The 21,502-nt window shown below is 42.1% G+C and overlaps 2 protein-coding genes across 3 annotated transcripts in view; both read left to right on the forward strand.

The window, feature by feature from the left end:
• Positions 1–20,211, forward strand: part of sdk2b (sidekick cell adhesion molecule 2b) — a 712,889-nt gene extending 692,678 nt beyond the window's left edge. For both annotated transcript variants that reach the window (XM_068004137.1, XM_068004136.1), the window contains one exon: positions 18,306–20,211. In XM_068004137.1, the coding sequence (XP_067860238.1) occupies positions 18,306–18,686 (381 nt within the window). In that variant the 3' untranslated portion in view covers positions 18,687–20,211. The remainder of the gene's footprint in view (positions 1–18,305) is intronic.
• rpl38 (ribosomal protein L38) overlaps positions 1–21,502 on the forward strand; it is a 535,859-nt gene that overhangs the window by 442,925 nt on the left and 71,432 nt on the right. The window lies entirely within an intron of this gene.

A 21,502-nucleotide genomic window follows, 5' to 3' on the forward strand; every position in this document is an offset into this window, starting at 1 on the left:
TACGCCAACATTTTCATGCACAAGTTCGAGCAGGACTACTTCACTGCACAGGACCTCCAACCAACACTATACACTAGATACATCGATGACAGTTTCTTTCTATGGACCCACAGCGAGGAATCACTAAAGAGACTACACGATAACATCAACAAGTTCCATCCCACCATCAAGCTCACTATGGACTACTCCTCAGAATCAGTTTCTTTCTTGGACACACGAATCTCCATCAAAGACGGGCACCTCAGCACCTCACTCTACCGCAAGCCCACGGACAACCTCACGATGCTCCACTTTTCCAGCTTCCACCCTAACCACGTCAAAGAGGCCATCCCCTATGGACAGGTCCTGCGAATACACAGGGTCTGCTCAGACGAGGAGGAACGCGATGGACACCTACAGACGCTGAAAGATGCCCTAGTAAGAACGGGATATGACGCTCGACTCATCGATCGACAGTTCCGACGGGCCACAGCGAAAAATCGCATAGACCTCCTCAGAAGACTAACACGGGACGCAACCAACAGAGTACCCTTCGTCGTCCAGTACTTCCCCGGAGCGGAGAAACTACGCCATGTTCTCCGCAGCCTTCAACATGTCATCAATGACGATGAACACCTCGCTATGGCCATCCCCACACCTCCACTACTCACCTTTAAACAGCCACCCAACCTCAAACAGACCATTGTTCGCAGCAAATTACCCAGCTTTCAGGAGAACAGCGACCACGACACCACACAACCCTGCCACGGTAACCTCTGCAAGACATGCCAGATCATCGACACAGATACCACCATCACACGAGAGGACACCACCCATCAGGTGCATGGTTCATACTCCTGTGACTCGGCCAACGTTGTCTACCTCATACGTTGCAGGAAAGGATGCCCTGGAGCATGGTACATTGGCGAGACCATGCAGACGCTGCGACAACGGATGAACGGACACCGCGCAACAATCGCCAGACAGGAGGGTTCCCTCCCAGTCGGGGAACACTTCAGCAGTCAAGGACATTCAGCCACCGACCTTCGGGTAAGCATACTCCAAGGCGGCCTTCGAGACACACGACAACGCAAAATCGTCGAGCAGAAATTGATAGCCAAGTTCCGCACCCATGAGGACGACCTCAACCGGGATCTTGGGTTCATGTCACGCTACCAGCGAACAAATGTTATCTGTTTTTAATATAACGGGTCATTTGCTGTCTTTTCTATGTTTCTGCCTCTCTCTCTCTGTTTTTTTTTGGTGGTTTGTATATTCGGTGGCCTTTTAGGTAACACCTCTCTGTCTGCACACTGTGATTGCCGTGGCAACGGGCAGTTGGAAAGACTATCTGTAATCACCAGGTATTGTTCTGTGATTTATAAATGCGAAGGGTTCGAGGATTTCATTTCCACAACATTCACCTGAGGAAGGAGGAAGCCTCCGAAAGCTTGTGGATTTCAAATAAAATTTTTGGACTATAACTTGGTGTTGTAAAATTGTTTACAATTGTCAACCCCAGTCCATCACCGGCATCTCCACATCATCTGGTGGTGACAGACAATAATTAGAAGAAAAAAATAAATAGCTCTCTGCCTGTCAGTGTCTCTTCTTTTTTCCCACTCTCTTTCTTTCTGTCTCCATCCTTGTGTGTGTGAGTGTATGTCTTCCATTCTTTTTGTCTCCCAATTTCTCTCCCCCTCTCTCTATATTACAGACATTCATTGTCGTCTCTGTACGCCTGGGTTTGTCTCCAACTCTCCCTTTGTGTAGGTCCTCTTTTCTGTATACCTCTCGCAGTCTCTGCCCTTCAGTATTTTTCTTTGTCCCTCTGTGTATTGATTTCTCTCTTTTGGTGTATGATTGGTATTTTGTAAGCCTCTCGCACACTTTTCTCCCTTTCTCCTTTAAGTCTGTTTCTTTTTTTTCCTTTATGTTTTGTACTTTATTCTTTTCCTTTGCCATGGAGAGCTGGAGGCAGGCTACAGGCCCCAAACCTCTGATTACCACAGAAACAATCTTGTCTCTCTTTGAGGATGGGAGGTTGGGATGTGTTATATTTTGTCGCATTTGCATGAGGGAGCTAGGGAATGAGACTTGGGTTAGGTGGACGGAAGAAATTGAAACCTGGTGCTGGGATTGGTAATTTAACAGATATTGGTTATTTGAGTCAATCACATTTGTTTTGCCCGACAGATGAGTGATACTTTGAGCTGTAACCCTTGTGAGGTGTGACACTTTTGAAAAGTGTGCTGCTTTGGACATGAGCTAGATGCAAGACTTTCAATGATATAGATAGGAATGGCAGTCCCAGTGTTCTTTGTTACAAACACACTGTAATTTTATTATGAAAGGATTTTTAATTTTCGCTTCATGCTTGTGAAACTTCAGAGATTAAATAATTGAAAAAAATGAGTCATCTGAAAGGAGGTATCCACTTCCACTCTTGGTTAGCCCTGGACATGCATTTGCTAAACTGGTAGCAATACAGAATGTTTGCATCAAACTAATTCAGGTCAAGTTATTATGGAGCCAGTTTTAAAGAGGTTTGAGTGTCACAGATTTCTTGAGCAAAGGAATCCAACATTAACAAGTAAGACAGCAAAGATTGCAATCTGTTTTAATCTTGATTTTTTTTCCCACTAACTCTTGTTGTCAGAGCTTCACAAATGTTAGAATAAACTAAGAATGATTATTGTATTTATGTGTTTTTGTATATATGAAGATATGTGAGGTTGAGACTCCCCATTGAAGGGACATCATTAATAACATACTATAAAATTTAAAAAGCCAGCATTTATATGTCAACTTATTATGTTGAAACATCTCAGTATACTTAACATAATGAATTATTTTTGGAGTGCTGTGATTGTTGTGAAGGCAACTGCAGCAACCAACGTAAACCACATTGTTTTACAAACAGCAAATGAATGAATGATCAATGAATGTTTTTTTCTTGGTATTGGTTGAAGGAAGAATATTGCCCAGGACTTGAGAGGAACTCCTTGCCCTTCAAATAGTATCATTGGATTTTAACATCTACCCACAGTAATAAAGATGGTAATAAGACTTATCCAAAGGACACCAGCTCCAAAAATTGGATAACAGGTATGGTAGCATAGTGGTCATGTTACTGGACTAGTAATCCAGAGGCCTGGACTAATAATGCGGTGTCATGAGTTCAAATCCTGCCACAGCAGGTGGAGAATTTAAATTCAATTAATTAAATTGTAAAAATCTGGAATAAAAAAAAACTAGTATCAGTAATGGTGGCCATGAAACTACCGGATTGTCTTAAAAACACAACAGGTTCACTAATGCCCTTTCGGTCTGGCTTATATGTGACTCCAGACCCACAGCAAAGTGGTTGATTCTGAAATGGCCTATCAAACCACTCAGATGTACTATCTCGCTACAAAAAGTCATAATAAGAATAAAACCGAACAGACCACTAGTCACTGGACACGACAAAGGCAAACCAAGCCCAGTCGACCCTGCAAAGTCCTCCTCACTAACATCTGGGGACTTGTGCCAAAAACTAGTCCCACAGACTAGTCAAGCAACAGCCTGACATAGCCATACTCACAGAATCATACCTTTCAGCCAACGTCCCAGACTCTTCTATCACCATCCCTGGGTATGTCCTGACCCACCAGAGGTTGCGGTACAGTGATCTACAGTAAGGAGAGAGTGGTCCTGGGAGTCCTCAACATTGACTCCGGACCCCATGAAATCTCATGGCATCAGGTCAAACATGGGCAAGGAAACCTCCTGCTGGTTACCACCTACTGCCCTCTCTCAGCTGATGAATCAGTCCTCCTCCATGTTGAGCACCACCTGGAGGAAGCACGGTGGGTAGCAAGGGCACAGAATGTACTCTGGGTGGGGGACTTCAATGTCCATCACCAAGAGTGGCTCGGTAGCACAACTACTGACCGAGCTGGCCGAGTCCTGAAGGCTGCTAGACTGGGCCTACGACAGATGGTGAGCGAACCAACACAAAGGAAAAACCTACTTGACCTCATCTTCACCAATCCACCTATCGCAGATGCATCTGTCCATGACAGTATTGGCAGGAGTGACCACCGCACAGTCCTTGTGGAGACGAAGTCCCGTCTTCACACTGAGGACACCATCCAACGTGTTGTGTGTCACTACCACCACGCTAAATGGGATGGATTCAGAACAGATCTAGCAGCTCAAAACTGGGCATCCATGAGGCACTGTGGGCCATCAGCAGCAGCAGAATTTTATTCCAGCACAATCTGTAACCTCATGGCCCGGCATATTCCTCACTCTACCATTACCAACAAGCCAGGGGATCAACCCTGGTTCAATGAGGAGTGTAGAAGAGCATGCCAGGAGCAGCACCAGGCGTACCTAAAAATGAGGTGCCAACCTGGTGAAGCGACAACTCAGGACTACATGCATGCTAAACAGCGGAAGCAACATGCGATAGACAGAGCTAAGCAATTCCACAACCAACGAATCAGATCAATGCTGTACAGTCCTGCCACATCCAGTCGTGAATGGTGGTGGATAGTTAAACAACTAATGGGAGGAGGAGGCTCTGTGAACATCCCCATCCTCAATGATAGCAGAGTCCTGCACGTGAGTGCAAAAGACAAGGCTGAAGCGTTTGCAACCATCTTCAGCCAGAAGTGCTGAGTGGATGATCTATCTCGGCCTCCTCCCGATATGCCCACCATCACAGAAGCCAGCCTTTCGCCAATTCGATTCATTCCACGTGATATCAAGAAACAGCTGAGTGCACTGGATACAACAAAGGCTATGGGCCCCGACAACATCCTGGCTGTAGCGCTGAAGACTTGTGCTCCAGAACTAGCGCCTCTCGCCGAACTATTCCAGTACAGCTACAACACTGGCATCTACCCGACAATGTGGGAAATTGCCCAGGTATGTTCTGTCCACAAAAAGCAGGACAAATCCAATCGGCCAATTACCACCCCATCAGTCTACTCTCAATCATCAGCAAAGTGATGGAAGGTGTCGTCGACGTGGCACTCACCCACCAATAACCTGCTCACCGATGCTCAGTTTGGGTTCCGCCAGGAGCACTTGTTTCCAGACCTCATTACAGCCTTGGTCCAAACATGGACAAAAGAGCTGAATTCCAGAGGTGAGGTGAAAGTGACTGGCCTTGACATCAAGGCAGCATTTGACCGAGTGTGGCACCAAGGAGCCCTAGTAAAATTGAAGTCAATGGGAATCTGGGGGGAAACTCTCCAGTGGCTGGAGTTGTACCTAGCACAAAGGAAGATGGAGGCCAATCATCTCAGCCCCAGGACATTGCTGCAGGAGTTCCTCAGGGCAGTGTCCTAGGCCCAACCATCTTCAGCTGATTCATCAATGACCTTCCCTCCATCATAAGGTCAGAAATGGGGATGTTCGCTGATGATTGCACAGTGTTCCATTCGCAACTCCTCAGATAATGAAGCAGCCCATGCCCGCATGCAGCAAGACCTGGACAACATCCAGGCTTGGGCTCATAAGTGGCAAGTAACATTCGCGCCAGACTAGTGCCAGGCAATGACTATCTCCAACAAGAGAGAGCCTAACCAACTCCCCTTGACCTTCAATGGCATTATCATCGCCGAATCCCCCACCATCAACATATTGGGGGTCACCATTGACCAGAAACTTAACTGGACCAGCCATATAAATACGGTGGCTACAAGAGCAGGTCAGAGGCTGGGTATTCTGCGGCGAGTGACTCACCTCCTGACTCCCCAAAACTTTTCCACCATCTACAAGGCACAAGTCAGGAGTGTGATGGAATACTCTCCACTTGCCTGGATGAGTGCAGCTCCAACAACACTCAAGAAGCTCAACACCATCCAGGACAAAGCAACCCACTTGATTGGCACCTCATCTACCACCCTAAACATTCACTCCCTTCATCACCGGCGCACCGTGACTGCAGTGTGTACCATCTACAGGATGCACTGCAGCAACTCGCCAAGACTTCTTCGACAGCACCTCCCAAACCCGTGACCTCTACCTCCTAGAAGATCAAGGGCAGCAGGCACATGGGAACAACACCACCTGCACGTTGCCCTCCAAGTCACACACCATCCCAATTTGGAAATATATCACCGTTGCTTCATCGTCGCTGGGTCAAAATCCTGGAACTCCCTACCTAACAGCACTATGGGAGAACCTTCACCATACGGACTGCAGCGGTTCAAGAAGGCGGCTTACCACCACCTTCTCAAGGGCAATTAGGGATGGGCAATAAATGCTTGCCTTTCCGGTGACGCCCACATTGCATCAACGAATAAAACAAAAATGCAGCAAATCCTTTGTTCTGCACAGGTGTTGGTCCCTGTTTCTTCAAATCCTGGTGTGGGACCTGAACCCTCAAATATCTAATCCAGATTCCTGTCAAATAAGTCAAGCTGACACCATCCACTGTAAATTATTGTGAGAGAAAATGGCTGACATTTGTCTGAATATTTAGATATTGTTTAAATGTAAATTAATCTGTTAAGTATGAATAAGTGGGTGTTGACAAGTTGTAATAGGTGTAGTTTGGCAGGAAATGTAGGTGTATACAGTAACCAGGTTATCTTTGTGCGACTGCAGTATGGTTTAGAGTAAAAAATACTACAAGCGCTTCATTTATTCATTTCAAAAAGACTCGGCCGTTTTAAACCAAACATGCAGACCAGTAAAAGTCCCTGGAGAGTATAGAGCGATCTGATTTCAGTAGAAAGCTTTTGTAAGATGATAGCTGTGCATTGTGCTGGACTATGTCCTTGTGGTAACGCAATCCTTCTCCAAAGGACATTGGCAACATGCCCAAAAAGTCAGGAAATGAGGAGTGATAAGTTTGTGTTGAATTTCAGCAGAACAGTAAAGTAACTCTTCATTGGTGGAAGCTCTTTTTGTTTGATTGTTTTACACTGTGTGATAGGCAGAAGATGCATATTTAGGAGAGGTAACTTACTACAAGTTTAATACCAAATGATTTTAAACTAAATAATCCAGAAGTGTTGCACTGTGCTTGGGATTTACTTTTAACCAATACTCACCAAGGTGATTATGTAAAGTCCATTTCTATCAATTGAATTGTTTTACTAAAAAAATGTATTTAAAGAAGATAGCTCAGCAGCATTATGATTTCAACATTTGTTAGTTTTTTGTTCAGATCTGAGTCCACTGCCTCATGAAGGCAGATAAGACACTCGACTCAGTGAAGGGACATATTGCCACATATATGACCATTATAGAAAAGTCTACAGTCATGTTCTCCCTCTGTTCTAGCATAGTTGAAAGAGGATGCATGTCAACACTCAGGAATGGGAATTAGTTTTTCTTCCCATGCTGAGCCCAGTGACATCGAGATCAATTGTGGACGCATAATGCTGTTCTGGTGATGGCAGTTAATTTTGCACAGGCCTCAGACCTTTTAGGTCTGTATGGGTTGACCATTCACTGAATAACTTACTGAGCCATCGTGGATCGGAGTGAGAAGAATGACTGAGAAATTTGAAGATGAAGGAATTTTTTTTTTAGAACTGACCAAATGCTGTGATGGCTTGATATCTTTTTAGTTCCAATCATGGGTCCATGGTGTTGTTCAGTCAGAACCTTTAACTTTTTCAGTGACACATCTTCAGTCAGTTGTCAAGTCTACCAAGATTTTTCCTAGTAGATGAGTGCAACCTCAATAGCCCTGATTAGCAGAGTTATGGACAAATTCTGAAGAGCTGTGACTTTAAATCCCAAGTTTAACTGGCATTCAAATTCAGCAGTCCTTTGACGCCAAGATATCCTCCCTGCTTTCCTCCCTCAGCCTCTGCACTGAACAACTCATCCACAGTGATTTTAATCTCCATCTCAACTCACCTTGCCTTCTCTTATCTGCTTTTACTGCCCTCCTGTCTTCCTTAAACCTCTCCCATATAAACTCTTCACCATATTAACAGCTACCCCCTCAAACTTCCTATCTTACATGGCTCCCATGGTCTCGATCACAGACAAGGCCATCTCCAACCAGTTCCATCTATCCCTCATTATCACAACCTCCTACCCCCTTCCAATGCACCCATGGAAAAAAGTCTCCCCCCCCAAGTCATTTATAATTGCACTTTCCAGCTGCCAACTGACCAGCCTTTTGGCCTTCCATTTGCCATGATACTTCTACTGCTCAATCACTCGCTCTCCTCCACCTTTGATGCCCTTGTCCCCAGTTAAACCCTTAAACTCTCACATCCTAGTTGTTCTCCCGGTGTGGCTCCCATATTTGTTCCATTAAATCCAAAGGATACAGACTTGAATGATTCTGGTGCATGACTGGTTTAGCCATCCCTCACCAGATCCATGTTTGAATCACTCCAATGAGGTTTCTGCCCCTACCACAGCACTGAAATGGTCCTAATTAAAGTCACAAATGAGATCCTTTACAGTGGTGCACTATCCTTCCTCAACCTCTCTGCAGCCTTTGACATGGTCGATCACAACCTCCTCCATTGTCCAGCTCGGTGGGACTGCCCTTGTTTATTCCATATTACCTATCCAATTGTATCCAGAGCATCTACAGCAACTGCTTCTCCTCCCACCCCACACCATTATCTCCGGAGTCCCCCAAAATTCTATGCTTGACCCCGTCCTTTTCCTCATCTAAATATGCCCCTTGTCGACATCATCCAAAGACATGCGGTCAGCTTCCCAATGTACGCCGACGATATCCAGCTCTACTTTCCCATCACCTCCATCAACCCCTATACTGCCTCAGTGTTGTCAGACTGCTTGTCCGATATCTAGTCTTGGATGAGCTGCAATTTTCTCCAATTGAACATTGGGAGAACCAAAGTTGAGTCCATCCCCTCCCCGGCCACCGTCTCAGGTTGAACCAGACTGCTTGCAATCTCAATCCTGAGCTGTGCATTCAACCTCGTATCCTCTCTATCACAAAGCCCAACTGCTTTCACCTCCATAATGTTGCCCACCTCCACTCCTGCCTCAGCCCTTTGGCTGCTGAAACCCTCATCTATGCCTTTGTAACTTCCAGACTTGACTACTCCAATGCACTCCTGACCAGCCTCCCATCCTCCACCTTCCATAAACTTCAGCTCAACCAAAACTCTGCTGCCCATATTCTATTCTGCACCAAGTCCTGCTCACAAATCCTTGCTGACATCAATTAGCTTCCAGTTCCCCAATGTCTCCAATTTAAAGTTCTCATTCTTGTGTTTAAATCTTCATGGCCTTACTGCTCCCTATCTCTGTAAACTTCTCCAGCCCTACAACCCCCTCAGAGTTCTCTGTCTAACTCTGGCCTCTTGTGTATTCCCCCTTCACCCCACCATTGGCAGCCATGCCTTCAGCCATCCAGACCGCATGGTCTGGAATTCCCTCCCTACACCTCACTGCCTCTCCACTTCCTCGCCTCTTTTAAGTCCCTTCTTAAAACCCACCTCTTTGTCCAAGCTTTTGGTCACTTCTTCAAATTGCTCCTTCTTAGACACAGTGTCCATTTTTGTCTGTTTACGCCTCTGTGAAGTACCTTGGAACATTTTTCTACATTAAAGGCCCTTTATAATTGCATTGTTGTTGTGAACAGATCAGTTACGTGTTCTGCCCTTAGCTCAGAATAAAAACTCATGACAAGATAGCAGACATGAATTCTATTGTGAATCAGCATATTCACATCAAGGTCTAATATGAATCTCCTATCATGGTACGTAGCAAAGGAGTGGTAGTTTAGTTTCAGTGGAAAGTGCATGCAAAGGCTTAGAGACCAGAGTACTGTGACTGATAAAAAAGTGCATTCAATTTGGATCACACGTTACTGAAGGTGAACTTGTCTTTTACATAGCTTAAGTTGGCTATGTCTGGCACCATTTGAATGGAGTTATTTAAAAAGTTGCATTAAGATTCACATGATGTCAGTGAGCTCTTCTTTGGTTTAAAATGCAGTCAGTCCTGTCTCTGGCCGTCTGTATACACTTAAATGGTTGCCATATATTTCACCAGTAATCACAAAGTATTTGATTAAGCAAAATACTGTATCCAAGGAATGTGTTGGTTTTCTTCTTAATTGCTAAATTATTACAATTTTTTTATTGCAGTATGTTATATTTGCTGTTGCAAGTTTAAGCTTTGTAGTTTGATGGGATGATGTTTTGGCTGCAATTTGATCAGTGCCTGATATTGCTATGAAATTGGAAACAACAGCCGCAGTCATAGGAAGGATAAGATAAGGAGCAGCGTTGGGACATTAGCAGGACTCCCATGATTTCTTGTTTGACCATTGTTCAGATGAATGGAACTTTCTTTATGCTGTACATTTCACCGTAACATGCTATTTGGCTGGCTAGCAGATCTTGTATTACAGCTTGGGCCTAAAGTAGTAACAATTTTGGTCTCAATATGTTTAATATTTTGAATACCATCTATTGATTTTTAAACAATAGCAGTTTCTTGCTTTGAGCTGTTTTTCAGACCAAGGAAATTCAGACTTAAAAAAACCAAGAAAGTGAGTGACAAACCATCTATGCACAATGAATCACATTGCAACATATGCTCGCTGTGTTGCTGCATTTTTTTTGTCTCAGAGATCAAGATACCAAAGTGAGGATATAGTTAAGATGAGTTGGTGAAATTCACGAGCAAACTTTGTTTGAGGTAGGAAAGTTGACAAGTAAAAACTGTATAAATCCACTAGCATTTTCCCAGTTAGGAAATTGTAAAGGACTTCTGTGTTGTCTTTTTTTCTAGCTTCCAATTCCAAAATTTGATTTTTAAACATCAACATAAATGCATCATCACAATTCAACTTGAGTGCTTACGCCCAGGTGTTCCACGCGCTTGTACGGTGACCAGCTTTAAGGATGTACAGTTAGATTACAATTACAGGAGAAAATGTGTGGCAATCGTCTTGGGTTGTTTTAATGGTTTTCCTGACACTCAAACAACTGAGGAATTCTTACAGTCGAAGGGGAATGCAAATTCAATTCAATTGTGGGTTGGCTGTAAGACCACTTGTCAACATGGATATTTTTGCTTGGATTCAGGGACAACCCCGGAGGAGGGATCAGAGAAAAGGTAATGTACCCTGCTAAGACTGTACAACCAAGAACATAGACAGTGGTACAATAATTGATAATTGATTTTCTACCTATGTATTGAAGGATGGTTCTTATTTTGTTTTGACAATTATTAGACAAAAGCCTTTAAAAGTCTCTTTGGACCTGATCAGTGTTTATAATATGATTCGTTCTTTGCCCTTCAAAGGCACTTTTTGGTGTCGTTGATATTGTATTTATTTTCTTCTTCCGCAATGGCTCACTTTGGTAACTGCATCACCATTTGAGGTACTGAGCAGATTCCTGATCCGTACTGAGTTAAATTATCTGAACCAGAGCAGTAGTAGGTGCACTAGAATTGACCTTAGCCTTCCCAGGCTAATGAAGTTGCGAATCATCCAGGGATCCATTCCTGATTACCATCCAATGACCGCCATTAGAACGTGCCATGTGTCTGGATGTGAAGTGAAGACAACTTTGGGCTCATCTGTGATGTTGCCCCCCCCCCCCCCCCCCGAAAGAAAAATCACCTGCCAACAGGTGTCGGCCTTGGCTCAGGGGTAGCACTTTCCTCACTAAGCCAAAAAATTGTGGGTTCAAGCCCCACCCCAGAGGCTTGGGCACATAATCTAGACTGGCACTTCAGTGTAGTACTGAGGGAATGCTGCATTGTTGGAGATGCCATCTTTGGGATGAGATGTTAAACTGGCGTCTCAGGTAGACATAGAAGATCACATGGCACAATCCAAAGAAGAGCAGGGGAGTTCTCCCAGTGTACTGGCCAATATTTATCCCTCAACCAACATCACTAAAACAGATTATATTGTCATTTATCTCATTGCTGTGCACAAATTGGCTGCCATGTTTTCCTACATTGCAACAGTGAGAATACTTCAAAAATACTTAATTAACTTTAGAAAATTCTGAGCTTGTAAAAGGCACTATATCAATGTACGTTCTTTCTTTAAAACTTAAGAGCCAAGTTTAACTGTGCTCACCAGGAGGAAACTGGGTGGGTGGGCAGTTAAATTGGGCATGTTGATTTACCACTACCAATCCTACTACAATTTTAATCTGCTCTTTTGAGCAGGTGAGAGGAACATCCACCAGAAGGCAGTGGGGTCCTTCTTTAAATATGCAGATTAGGCTCTGATGATATCATTGGTGCCCAACAGCAATTTTAACCCGTGGCCTGTGCGGGGAAGCTGTTGTGGCATCCTTGCCAGGCCTACCTAGCAGCAAGAGCATCCGGAGCCAGAAGAGGCCCAGAAAGGTGAGTTAATTTTTTTTTGTTTCCTTATGGGGCCAGGAGGAGCAGGAGTTCTTGAGCTTCCCTTTCCCTGATTGCAATGCCCTCTCGACGCCCGTCCCAAACAATTACATGAATGCCGGGGATAGTTCCTTTGGGTCCCTGACAGCGGCATCCTGTCGCCCAAAATACCGCTCCTGACCACCAGCCAGCTAGCACACCCCGCCGAGGTGGAAGACTGACGGGCCTATGCAGATGAGACCCAGGGGTTAAACTTCCCTGGGCCTCATGCTGTGGAGAGCCGAGCGGGAGTTTAAATCAGCCCTTAAATGTCCAGGTTTACAAATAGCGAATAGTAACTTGAATGAAGTACTGGAGGACTGTCAGACCTGTGAACTGTACATAGCCTGAATGACTACCTTTCGGATAGGAGGAGTAATGATATGGGGGGAAGGTGGTAAAGAAAGGAGAAAATTCCGCTCAAGGTGGTCTGGTACGACAGTGCACTGTGCTATAAAGTGATGGATTGCAGGCTTATGCCTGCTGTTCCCTGCACAACGAAAGAACCATAATTACCAGGCAATTAGGGAGGCACTAAGCTTCCCCACAGAAATTGAAAGAAAGCCATTTTGGGTAGCTCTCCCAGACCTTTTAGCAACCAGGATTGCAGAGCAGCTTTGACAAAGTGGGTTATCACTGCACCATCTTGACTGGGATTAATGTAAATTTTGTGAGTATGTGCTTGCAACAATGCGCCCATGATTTCTTGACATTTGCTAATAGTGAGCAAGATTACTTATAAAATTACCTCTTGTCGTTTGCAGGACATGAATAACCTAAAAGAGAATAATATTATTCCATAATTTTCACCATTTTGCCAATATAGTGTTCCTTCTTTGTTTTTCTCTGTGATTCCATGCAGTTAAGAGAGCAAGATGGGTAGTGTAGATTTTGGTATGAATGATGCCAGTGCTGTTCTCTGATTATTTTGTAGGAGCTACCTTGGAGCTGTGGAAAACAGCAGTGTTTATTTTATCATTTTTCCAAGCCCTGGGAGTGAAACCTAAAGCAATCTTGTTGAAAGTCAGATGGTCTGTTGTACTGCTGGATAACTGAGCACCTTTTGGCTGGCGGGGGGTGGGGGGGGAAGATATTGTAAAGAAGGCAATGGCAAGGATACAAGAGATAGTGTGAAAGATGGAAGTTAGAAACAGTAAAACCAATGATTTTGTCCAGTTCTTGAAAAACCTACTTCAGTGGCTTTGTAATGGAAAAATTAATCTAATGTTTTGTACAACCAGATTAGGAATTATACTGTCCTTGTTAGACCAAAACAAACAGCTGCCTGGCCTAAGGCAAGACATATGCTGCAGTTTGACCTGCTCAGCTGCTCTATCACATCACACATTATTCATATATTGTATAAAATCATTATGCTGGTGTTCACAAAAGAGGTTTGTGAGAATCTCTAAATGACTATTCCCCAAATCGTGCGCGTGTCCATGCATACTCTTTCTTATTTCTTTTATAATCTAGCACTTTATGTTTTCCAAGTTTTAAAATTTACATTATATTTTCTTCCTTTCTCATTTTCCTTCAAGATCTTTTCAAATCTTTAAAATTATATTAAAATCTCTCTTTTAAAAAAATGACAGTCAATTATTTGCAGTATTTTCTTGATACTCAAGTAAGGTTATAATTCCTGTTGGCAATGTTATCATCTGAATGTTTAACAGGCTTGTATTCACTATTTTAACAAAAGCAATAGCCCACTTAAAATAAATGAGTTAATGCCTCCACTAAAATAACAGAGAAAATAAAGAAGGAAATAACTTGCAGTGCCTTTCATGTACTCAGAATGTCCAAAGCAGCCAACGAATTACTTCTGATGTGTAGTCAATATTGTTACGAAGGCAAATGTGGCAGCCAATTTATGCGCAGCAATGAGTTAATCAGTTTTGGTGGTATTGGTTGAGGGATAACTATTGGCCAGGACACTGGGAGAGTCCATCTTTTTTTTTGAGTAGTGCCATGGGATCTTTTAGATCCACCTGAACAGGCAGATTTAAAGTCTCATGCAAAAGACGGCACCTCTAACAATGCAGTAATTTCTTGTACTGTGCTGAAATGTCAGTCTAGAATATGAGGTCATGTCCTGCATTGTGGTTTGAAACCACGGCCTGACTTAGAGGGGAGAGTGGTACCATATTCACAAAGTTCAGGCCAAAAAAGGGGCAAAACAGTGATCTGAATCTCCAGGAATCAATGAAGAGCTGTCCCGTTGAAAATATGCACGTGTGTGTGTGTATGTGTATGCATGTCGTGTGCTACTGAATGCTTCCTTTGTATGAAAGGTTAGAGCTAATTTACGAAGGACTTAAGAAGCTGCCAAGTTTATAAAATACAGATGTCAACTGTGATTAAAATTGAAAATCAGTTTCTGCTGAAACTTAGCCTGATGCAAACCATGTTCTTCAAAATATTCTCAGTGAAATTGAAGTTGTTAGAAGTATTAATTAAGAGGGACATTGTGGACGATTGCATTGATTGACAGCGTAGCTTTGACAGAAACTTGGCTCTCGAGTAACGCCACCTTGCCCCTTGCTGAAGCCTCCCGGGCTGGCTATACTTTTAATCACCTGCACCACCCCATTCCACAGTGGTGGCGTGGCCTTTATCACTAAACCACTCCTTGGTCTCTCCGCATACACCTCTGGTACCTTTTTCTTAGATCGCCTCACATTGTTCCACCCTCTTGCCTTTCCTTTCAAGTTTTCTTTCTCTCCTGCCTCCCGCAGGTCTCACCCTCAGTCTGTCAAAGATAATCTTCCCTTATTTCCTCTTTCAGCCTCTGCACTGAACAACTTCTCATCTTGGTTACTATTCCCCTCCATATCCCAGAGATACTGAGGCTAATTGTCGCATCTGAGCCTGCCAGATAAAATCAATGAACTCAGCATAGACCTAGGATTGAAACTTGGGCTTTGCTGCTCTGTATCGTTTACTACTAAAAATACAGGACATTTGCACAGTGAGCTACTGGGGGACTTTACAGGACTATTCTTAATTATAATGGTTATTTTCAAGATTTCAACTTTCCATTACTATTGATTGAAGTTCTGATATCTTGGTAGAATAGTGCTCTGAAGCAACTTCATTTCAATTCCATTAGTTTGGATAACTGTCAGTTCTAGAGTAATTCCCAAATGATAAATAAAAAACATACTAATAATATTAAACAAGAAAGTAGTATCTCATGTCTAAATAATGTATATTGTTATGGTGCACAGAAACATTTTATTATCATTTTTATTGAACAGTTTCCCTGAATGAACGCCCAGCTTAAAGCAATGACTTTGCCTGTGATTTAGAAATTCATAAATGCATATATACATTCTTTTTAAATCTTGTTAAGACCTTGCTGTTTCTCCTTTATTGAGTCAAATGAAGAAACTCAATTTTGCTTCATGGAAGCTGAGTTGTAAATTGTGAAAAGTGATGCTTAAGCATTAGATTAGTTTGAAGTTGTATATTTGTCCTGATTTGATCTGATTGGAACATTGGAACAGGAGTAGGCCATTCAGCCCATCGTGCCTGCTCCGCCATTTGATAAGATCATGGCTGATCTGTGATCTAACTCCATATACCCGCCTTTGGCCCATATCCCTTAATACCTTTGATTGCCAAAAAGCTATCTATCTCAGATTTAAATTTAGCAATTGAGCTAGTATCAATTGCCGTTTGCGGAAGAGAGTTCCAAACTTCTACCACCCTTTGTGTGTAGAAGTGTTTTCTAATCTTGCTCCTGAAAGGTCTGGCTCTAATTTTTAGACTGTGTCCCCTACTCCTAGAATCCCCAACCAGCAGAAATAGTTTCTCTCTATCCACCCTGTCTGTTCCCCTTAATATCTTATAAACTTCGATCAGATCACCCTTTAACATTCGAAACTCCAGAGAATACAACCCCAATTTGTGTAATCTCTCCTCGTAACTTAACCCTTGAAGTCCGGGTATCATTCTAGCAAACCTACGCTGCACTCCCTCCAAGGCCAATATGTCCTTCCGAAGGTGCGGTGCCCAGAACTGCTCACAGTACCCCAGGTGCAGTCTAACCAGGGTTTTGTATAGCTGCAGCATAACTTCTGCCCCCTTGTACTCTAGTCCTCTCGATATAAAGGCCAACATTCCATTTGCCTTCTTGATGATTTTCTGCACCTGTTCATGACACTTCAATGATCTATGTACCTGAACCCCTGAGTCCCTTTGGACATCCACCGTTTTTAACTTTTTACCATTTAGAAAGTACCCTGTTCTATCCTTTTTTGATCCAAAGTGGATGACCTCACATTTGTCTACATTGAATTCCATTTGCCACAGTTTTGCCCATTCACCTAATCTATCAATATCGCTTTGTAATTTTATGTTTTCATCTACACTGCTTACAATGCCACCAATCTTTGTGTCATCGGCAAACTTAGACATGAGACTTTCTATGCCTTCATCTAAGTCGTTAATAAATATTGTGAATAATTGAGGCCCCAAGACAGATCCCTGCGGGACTCCACTAGTCACATCCTGCCAATGTGAGTACCTACCCATTATCCCTACTCTCTGTCGCCTTTCGCTCAGCCAACTTCCTAACCAAGTCCGTACTTTTCCCACGATTCCATGGGCTTCTATCTTAGCTAACAGTCTCTTATGTGGGACCTTATCAAATGCCTTCAGGAAGTCCATATAAATAACATCCATTGACATTCCCCTGTCCACTACTTGAGTCACCTCTTCAAAAAATTCAATCAGGTTTGTCAGGCACGACCTACCTTTCACAAATCCATGCTGGCTCTCTCTGATTAACTGAAAATTCTCGAGGTGTTCGGTCACCCTATCCTTAATTATAGACTCCAACATTTTCCCCACAACAGATGTTAGGCTAACTGGTCCATAATTCCCTGGTTTCCCTCTCTCTCCTTTCTTAAAAAGCGGAGTGACATGTGCAATTTTCCAATCCAGAGGGACAGTTCCTGAATCTGGAGAACTTTGAAAGATTATAGTTAGGGCATCTGCAATCTGCTCACCTACTTCCTTTAAAACCCTGGGATGAAAACCATCTGGTCCTGGGGATTTGTCACTCTTTAGTGCTATTATTTTCTTCATTACTGTTGCTTTACTTATATTAATTTTATCGAGTCCCTTTCCCCGATTCAATATTAGTTTTCTTGGGATTTCTGGCATGCTATCCTCTTTTTCTATTGTAAATACTGACGCAAAGTAATCGTTCAACATGTCCGCCATTTCCCCACTGTCAATGACAATATCCCCACTTTCAGTTTTTAAGGGGCCAACACTGCTCCTGACCACCCTCTTTTTCCTAATGTAACTATAAAAGTTCTTCGTATTGGTTTTGATATCCCTTGCAAGTTTCTTTACATACTCTCTTTTTGTAGCTCTTACTATCTGTTTTGTGACCCTTTGTTGATCTTTGTATCTTTCCCATTCGCCAGGATCGGTGCCATTTTTTGCCTTTTTGTATGCCCTTTCCTTATGTCTTATACTGTCCCTTACCTCTTTAGTTGTCCATGTCTGTTTTTTTGGCAAAAATCAGAGATGCCGTAATACGATGGAAACTAAATTTTGCAAATATGCACTGGTGGCAGGAACTACACCCGCTGCCAGCGCATTACGGAAAAATGCAGGCAACACACCCCCAGTTTTCCGATATGTGCTTATAGCAGGTAAGGCTCCCCACTGTTGGTGCATACTCAATAACTTACCTCCCTAAACTCCATGTAAAGAGAAACACTTGTCAAAAATTTTGTTTTTGCCATCAGATATTGATATTTAGTATTTTTTTTATGGTCTTTTCATTACTTTCTTTACTCCTACAGCCTTAAATGCAGCAGCTTCTGACAAGAAACAATAAAAAATTCTAAAATTGAACTGTGCATCTGTCAAGAATGTTTTTTTTACAGGCACGTTAAAAATTGTAATCATTAAACTTTTGACAATTATTTTTTCTTCCACAGGGAAGTGATAGTGAATGTGAAGTCGATCAGAACAGACCGAAGACACATTCTTTTGTTAATCACTACATAAGTGATCCGACATACTACAACTCATGGAGACGGCAGCAGAAAGGCATCTCAAGAATTCAGGCCTACAGTTACACAGAGAGTGAATCAGGTGATCCAGGTCACAGCCACCAACCTGCCACTAATTCAACCAACAACATCCATGTTCCTCAGGCCACCCAGCAAGGCAGCCTCTTCCGAGCTAAGAGAAGCCTTACACCCACCCCCCAACACACCTCCAATAACACCAGCCAGCCAGGCATCCTGTATCGACCTGCTAGCAGCCTTGCTCCAGGATCCAGGACCCCACTAGCAGGATTTTCCTCTTTTGTTTAAACAATGCTAAACAGTGTTTCTTTCTTAGTTTTGAAGAGTTATTGTGTGGAAGACAATCAGTGATCTGCTGCTTGCAGCCTTGCACAGATTTTATTCACAGAAAAAACCCACGATTAAAAGGAAAAGAACCATTACAAGAGCATCCAGTGTGACATCCTGCCCTGGTCTGAGAAGAAAGAGGACTCTAGCCACTGCAAAAGAAGTGGCGGGGCAGACATTTTGCCCACTTAGAATTAGTCATGCTACCCCAATGGGCTTACATTCTGATCAGCTGAGAAGTGTATGAATCTCCTCAAAATGTATATCTATACATAGTGGGAGAAAAACATAACCTGATACTATAGTAGCCAATTGGCAAGTCAAAAATCTGGTGGCTATTGTTAGTTTCAATGCGCCCATTATATATAAAACCAACAGGTCTAATTTAGTTGCTATCCTGGCTATTTGCAACTAATTTTGTTGGCTAGTTTTCACTTTATTACTGCTGCATGACCACTACAATGTGACTCTCCCAATAAGCTTGTATAATTTACCTGTGTTACCAATATTGTAATGTTAATAAGTTTAACATTGCTTTTTAAAAATAGTTTCTTTGGACAAATCTTCAGATTCATATCTGAAGCTTTGAAAAAAGTCTGCCTTTTCTTTGTCTGTTAACTTGTGAGTTGTCATTCACAAAGACAAAAATATTTTGCATGAATCACAAGAAGTTATTGGCCATTGGTTTTTAAAGTCACAGTCTTTGTGATGTAAGTTTTTTTCTTCATAGGTTCTTACAAAATGCAAAGAGTTTTTTTCAAAAATAAGACAAGTTATCTGTCTTTGGGTTTAAAGCAGGAGAAATATCCATGAGATATAAGTCGAAGTTAATGGGTGATGGTTGTGAATGGATTTTCTTCCACAGTATAACTACCTCCAACACAAGGAATCCCCCATTCTAATGGCATGAGTCAAGGACACGTGGTTTTCGCTAGTGGACTTTTTTCCCCATTTCTTCTGTCCTCAAATTTGATCATAGTGAGAAGTAGTTGCAAAAATGTATCAAATGCAAATTCGTTAACTGCTGACAAATTTCTCTTACTATGTTAATAAATTCAAAAATAGTTTCGGCACAAGTTTGTCAAGTCCAGTAATCAGTCTTATGCCAAGCCCACTTCTTTGTTAGGAGTCATGTACAATGATTTTTCCGTTCCACTTGATTTCTTTTCCATGGAGACATTGCTCCAGATGCAAAGAATGACACAGTAATATCATGTAGGGCCATTGTACTAGTTGTGAAGAACAACAGAGTAACATAACATGGGGACATTGTCATTGCTATGAAGAACAACATTTAGTCACATGGACCCATTGTTCTAGCCACGAGCAGCAAAATAGGAATGGTATGTGGGGCCATTCTTGTAGCTGTAACAAACAGCGTAGTAACTGAGGAGTCACTGGCAGTGATCATTCTGTTTTTCACAACAGCACATAGCAAAATGAATGCAAGTTCATACAACAAGGAAAACACAGTTGAACCCTTGGGGGTGGGGCGGGGGGGGAATCTAATTTTAATTTATAACAGACCACACCATGAACTTTCAAAAATTGATGCATTGTGGCCAGATGTTATTGTGACCTTTCACTACTCAAAAAAAAATTGTAATCAGTTTTACTTTCTTTTTTTTCATTCCACAGGCATTTGTAAACATTTGATTCAGCACGGCAGTGACTTTAGTATGACCATATTGCCTAGATAGCATTAGATAAGCACCCGGGTGCCATATAAACTACCATTCACTTCCAAATCCATATTGAAGGTGATTTGTAATGTCAGAGGAATATATATTATCTTTAAATACCAACAGAGTGTTATCTTGCATGGTATTCTGCGACTTGAGGGTAGACTGTGGGCTTCAGGTCAGAGCATAGTCATTTGTATCAAATATTGATGTTTATTATTAAAAAGAAATACAGGAAAATGGAATGATGTTCTAATATATCTATCTGGAAAACTTCTTGATGTGATCCTGGCCCAAAGGGATCTTTCCTTAGTTCTGAAGATTTTTGTTCTGTAAATAATAAAATAGAAACACAATACACTGTACAAGTGAATGGCAGATCATCTTAGTGCAGCATTCAAAAGTATTTTCTGTTCCTACTTGCTATACTGCATTGTGGAATAAATATATAAAGCTTGAAACTTACCTTGGAGACCACCTCTCTATTGTGATTGGCCATCATCAGTCCCAAAATTAAATGACAAATTCAGGTGTGAACCTGTGTCAGGAAAGCATATCTCTAATCATCGTTCAAAGTCAATTCCAAAGCTGGTCATTTTATAGACGTGTCAGGAATATATTTCGGGAGTTAGTGGCAGTAGATATTCCAGACTCAAGCAACAACTCTATCCGGATGAATACAGAATAACATTTTAAAAATAATTGTGCTTTAATAGTGTCAATGCAATAATATGTCTCTGAATAACTGATGTACCAGATATTGCTGGTAGTAACCAAAGGTTTACGATACAGAGTTAAAGGCAAGCTATGTAATCTCTGGGTAAATTAACATAGCACCTTTTAACTTCAGTGTTAATCCTTTCAAGATGCTTGAGGATTATGGTATTTTTTTGGTTACATACATTTTTTAAAGTTATCATGATGTTAAAATTGTCATGATTTTGTAATGAAGCCACAAAGCATTTAGGTACAGAAAGACATTTTTAGAACATGTATATGTACATACAGACACACACGCGCATATACATACATACATACATATATATATTTATCATTTTAATTTCATAATTATCGCAAAAGCTATTTTCTCTATAT

The sequence above is a fragment of the Heptranchias perlo genome, chromosome 23, assembly GCF_035084215.1.
Source record: "Heptranchias perlo isolate sHepPer1 chromosome 23, sHepPer1.hap1, whole genome shotgun sequence".
In the NCBI taxonomy this organism is placed as follows: domain Eukaryota; kingdom Metazoa; phylum Chordata; class Chondrichthyes; order Hexanchiformes; family Hexanchidae; genus Heptranchias; species Heptranchias perlo.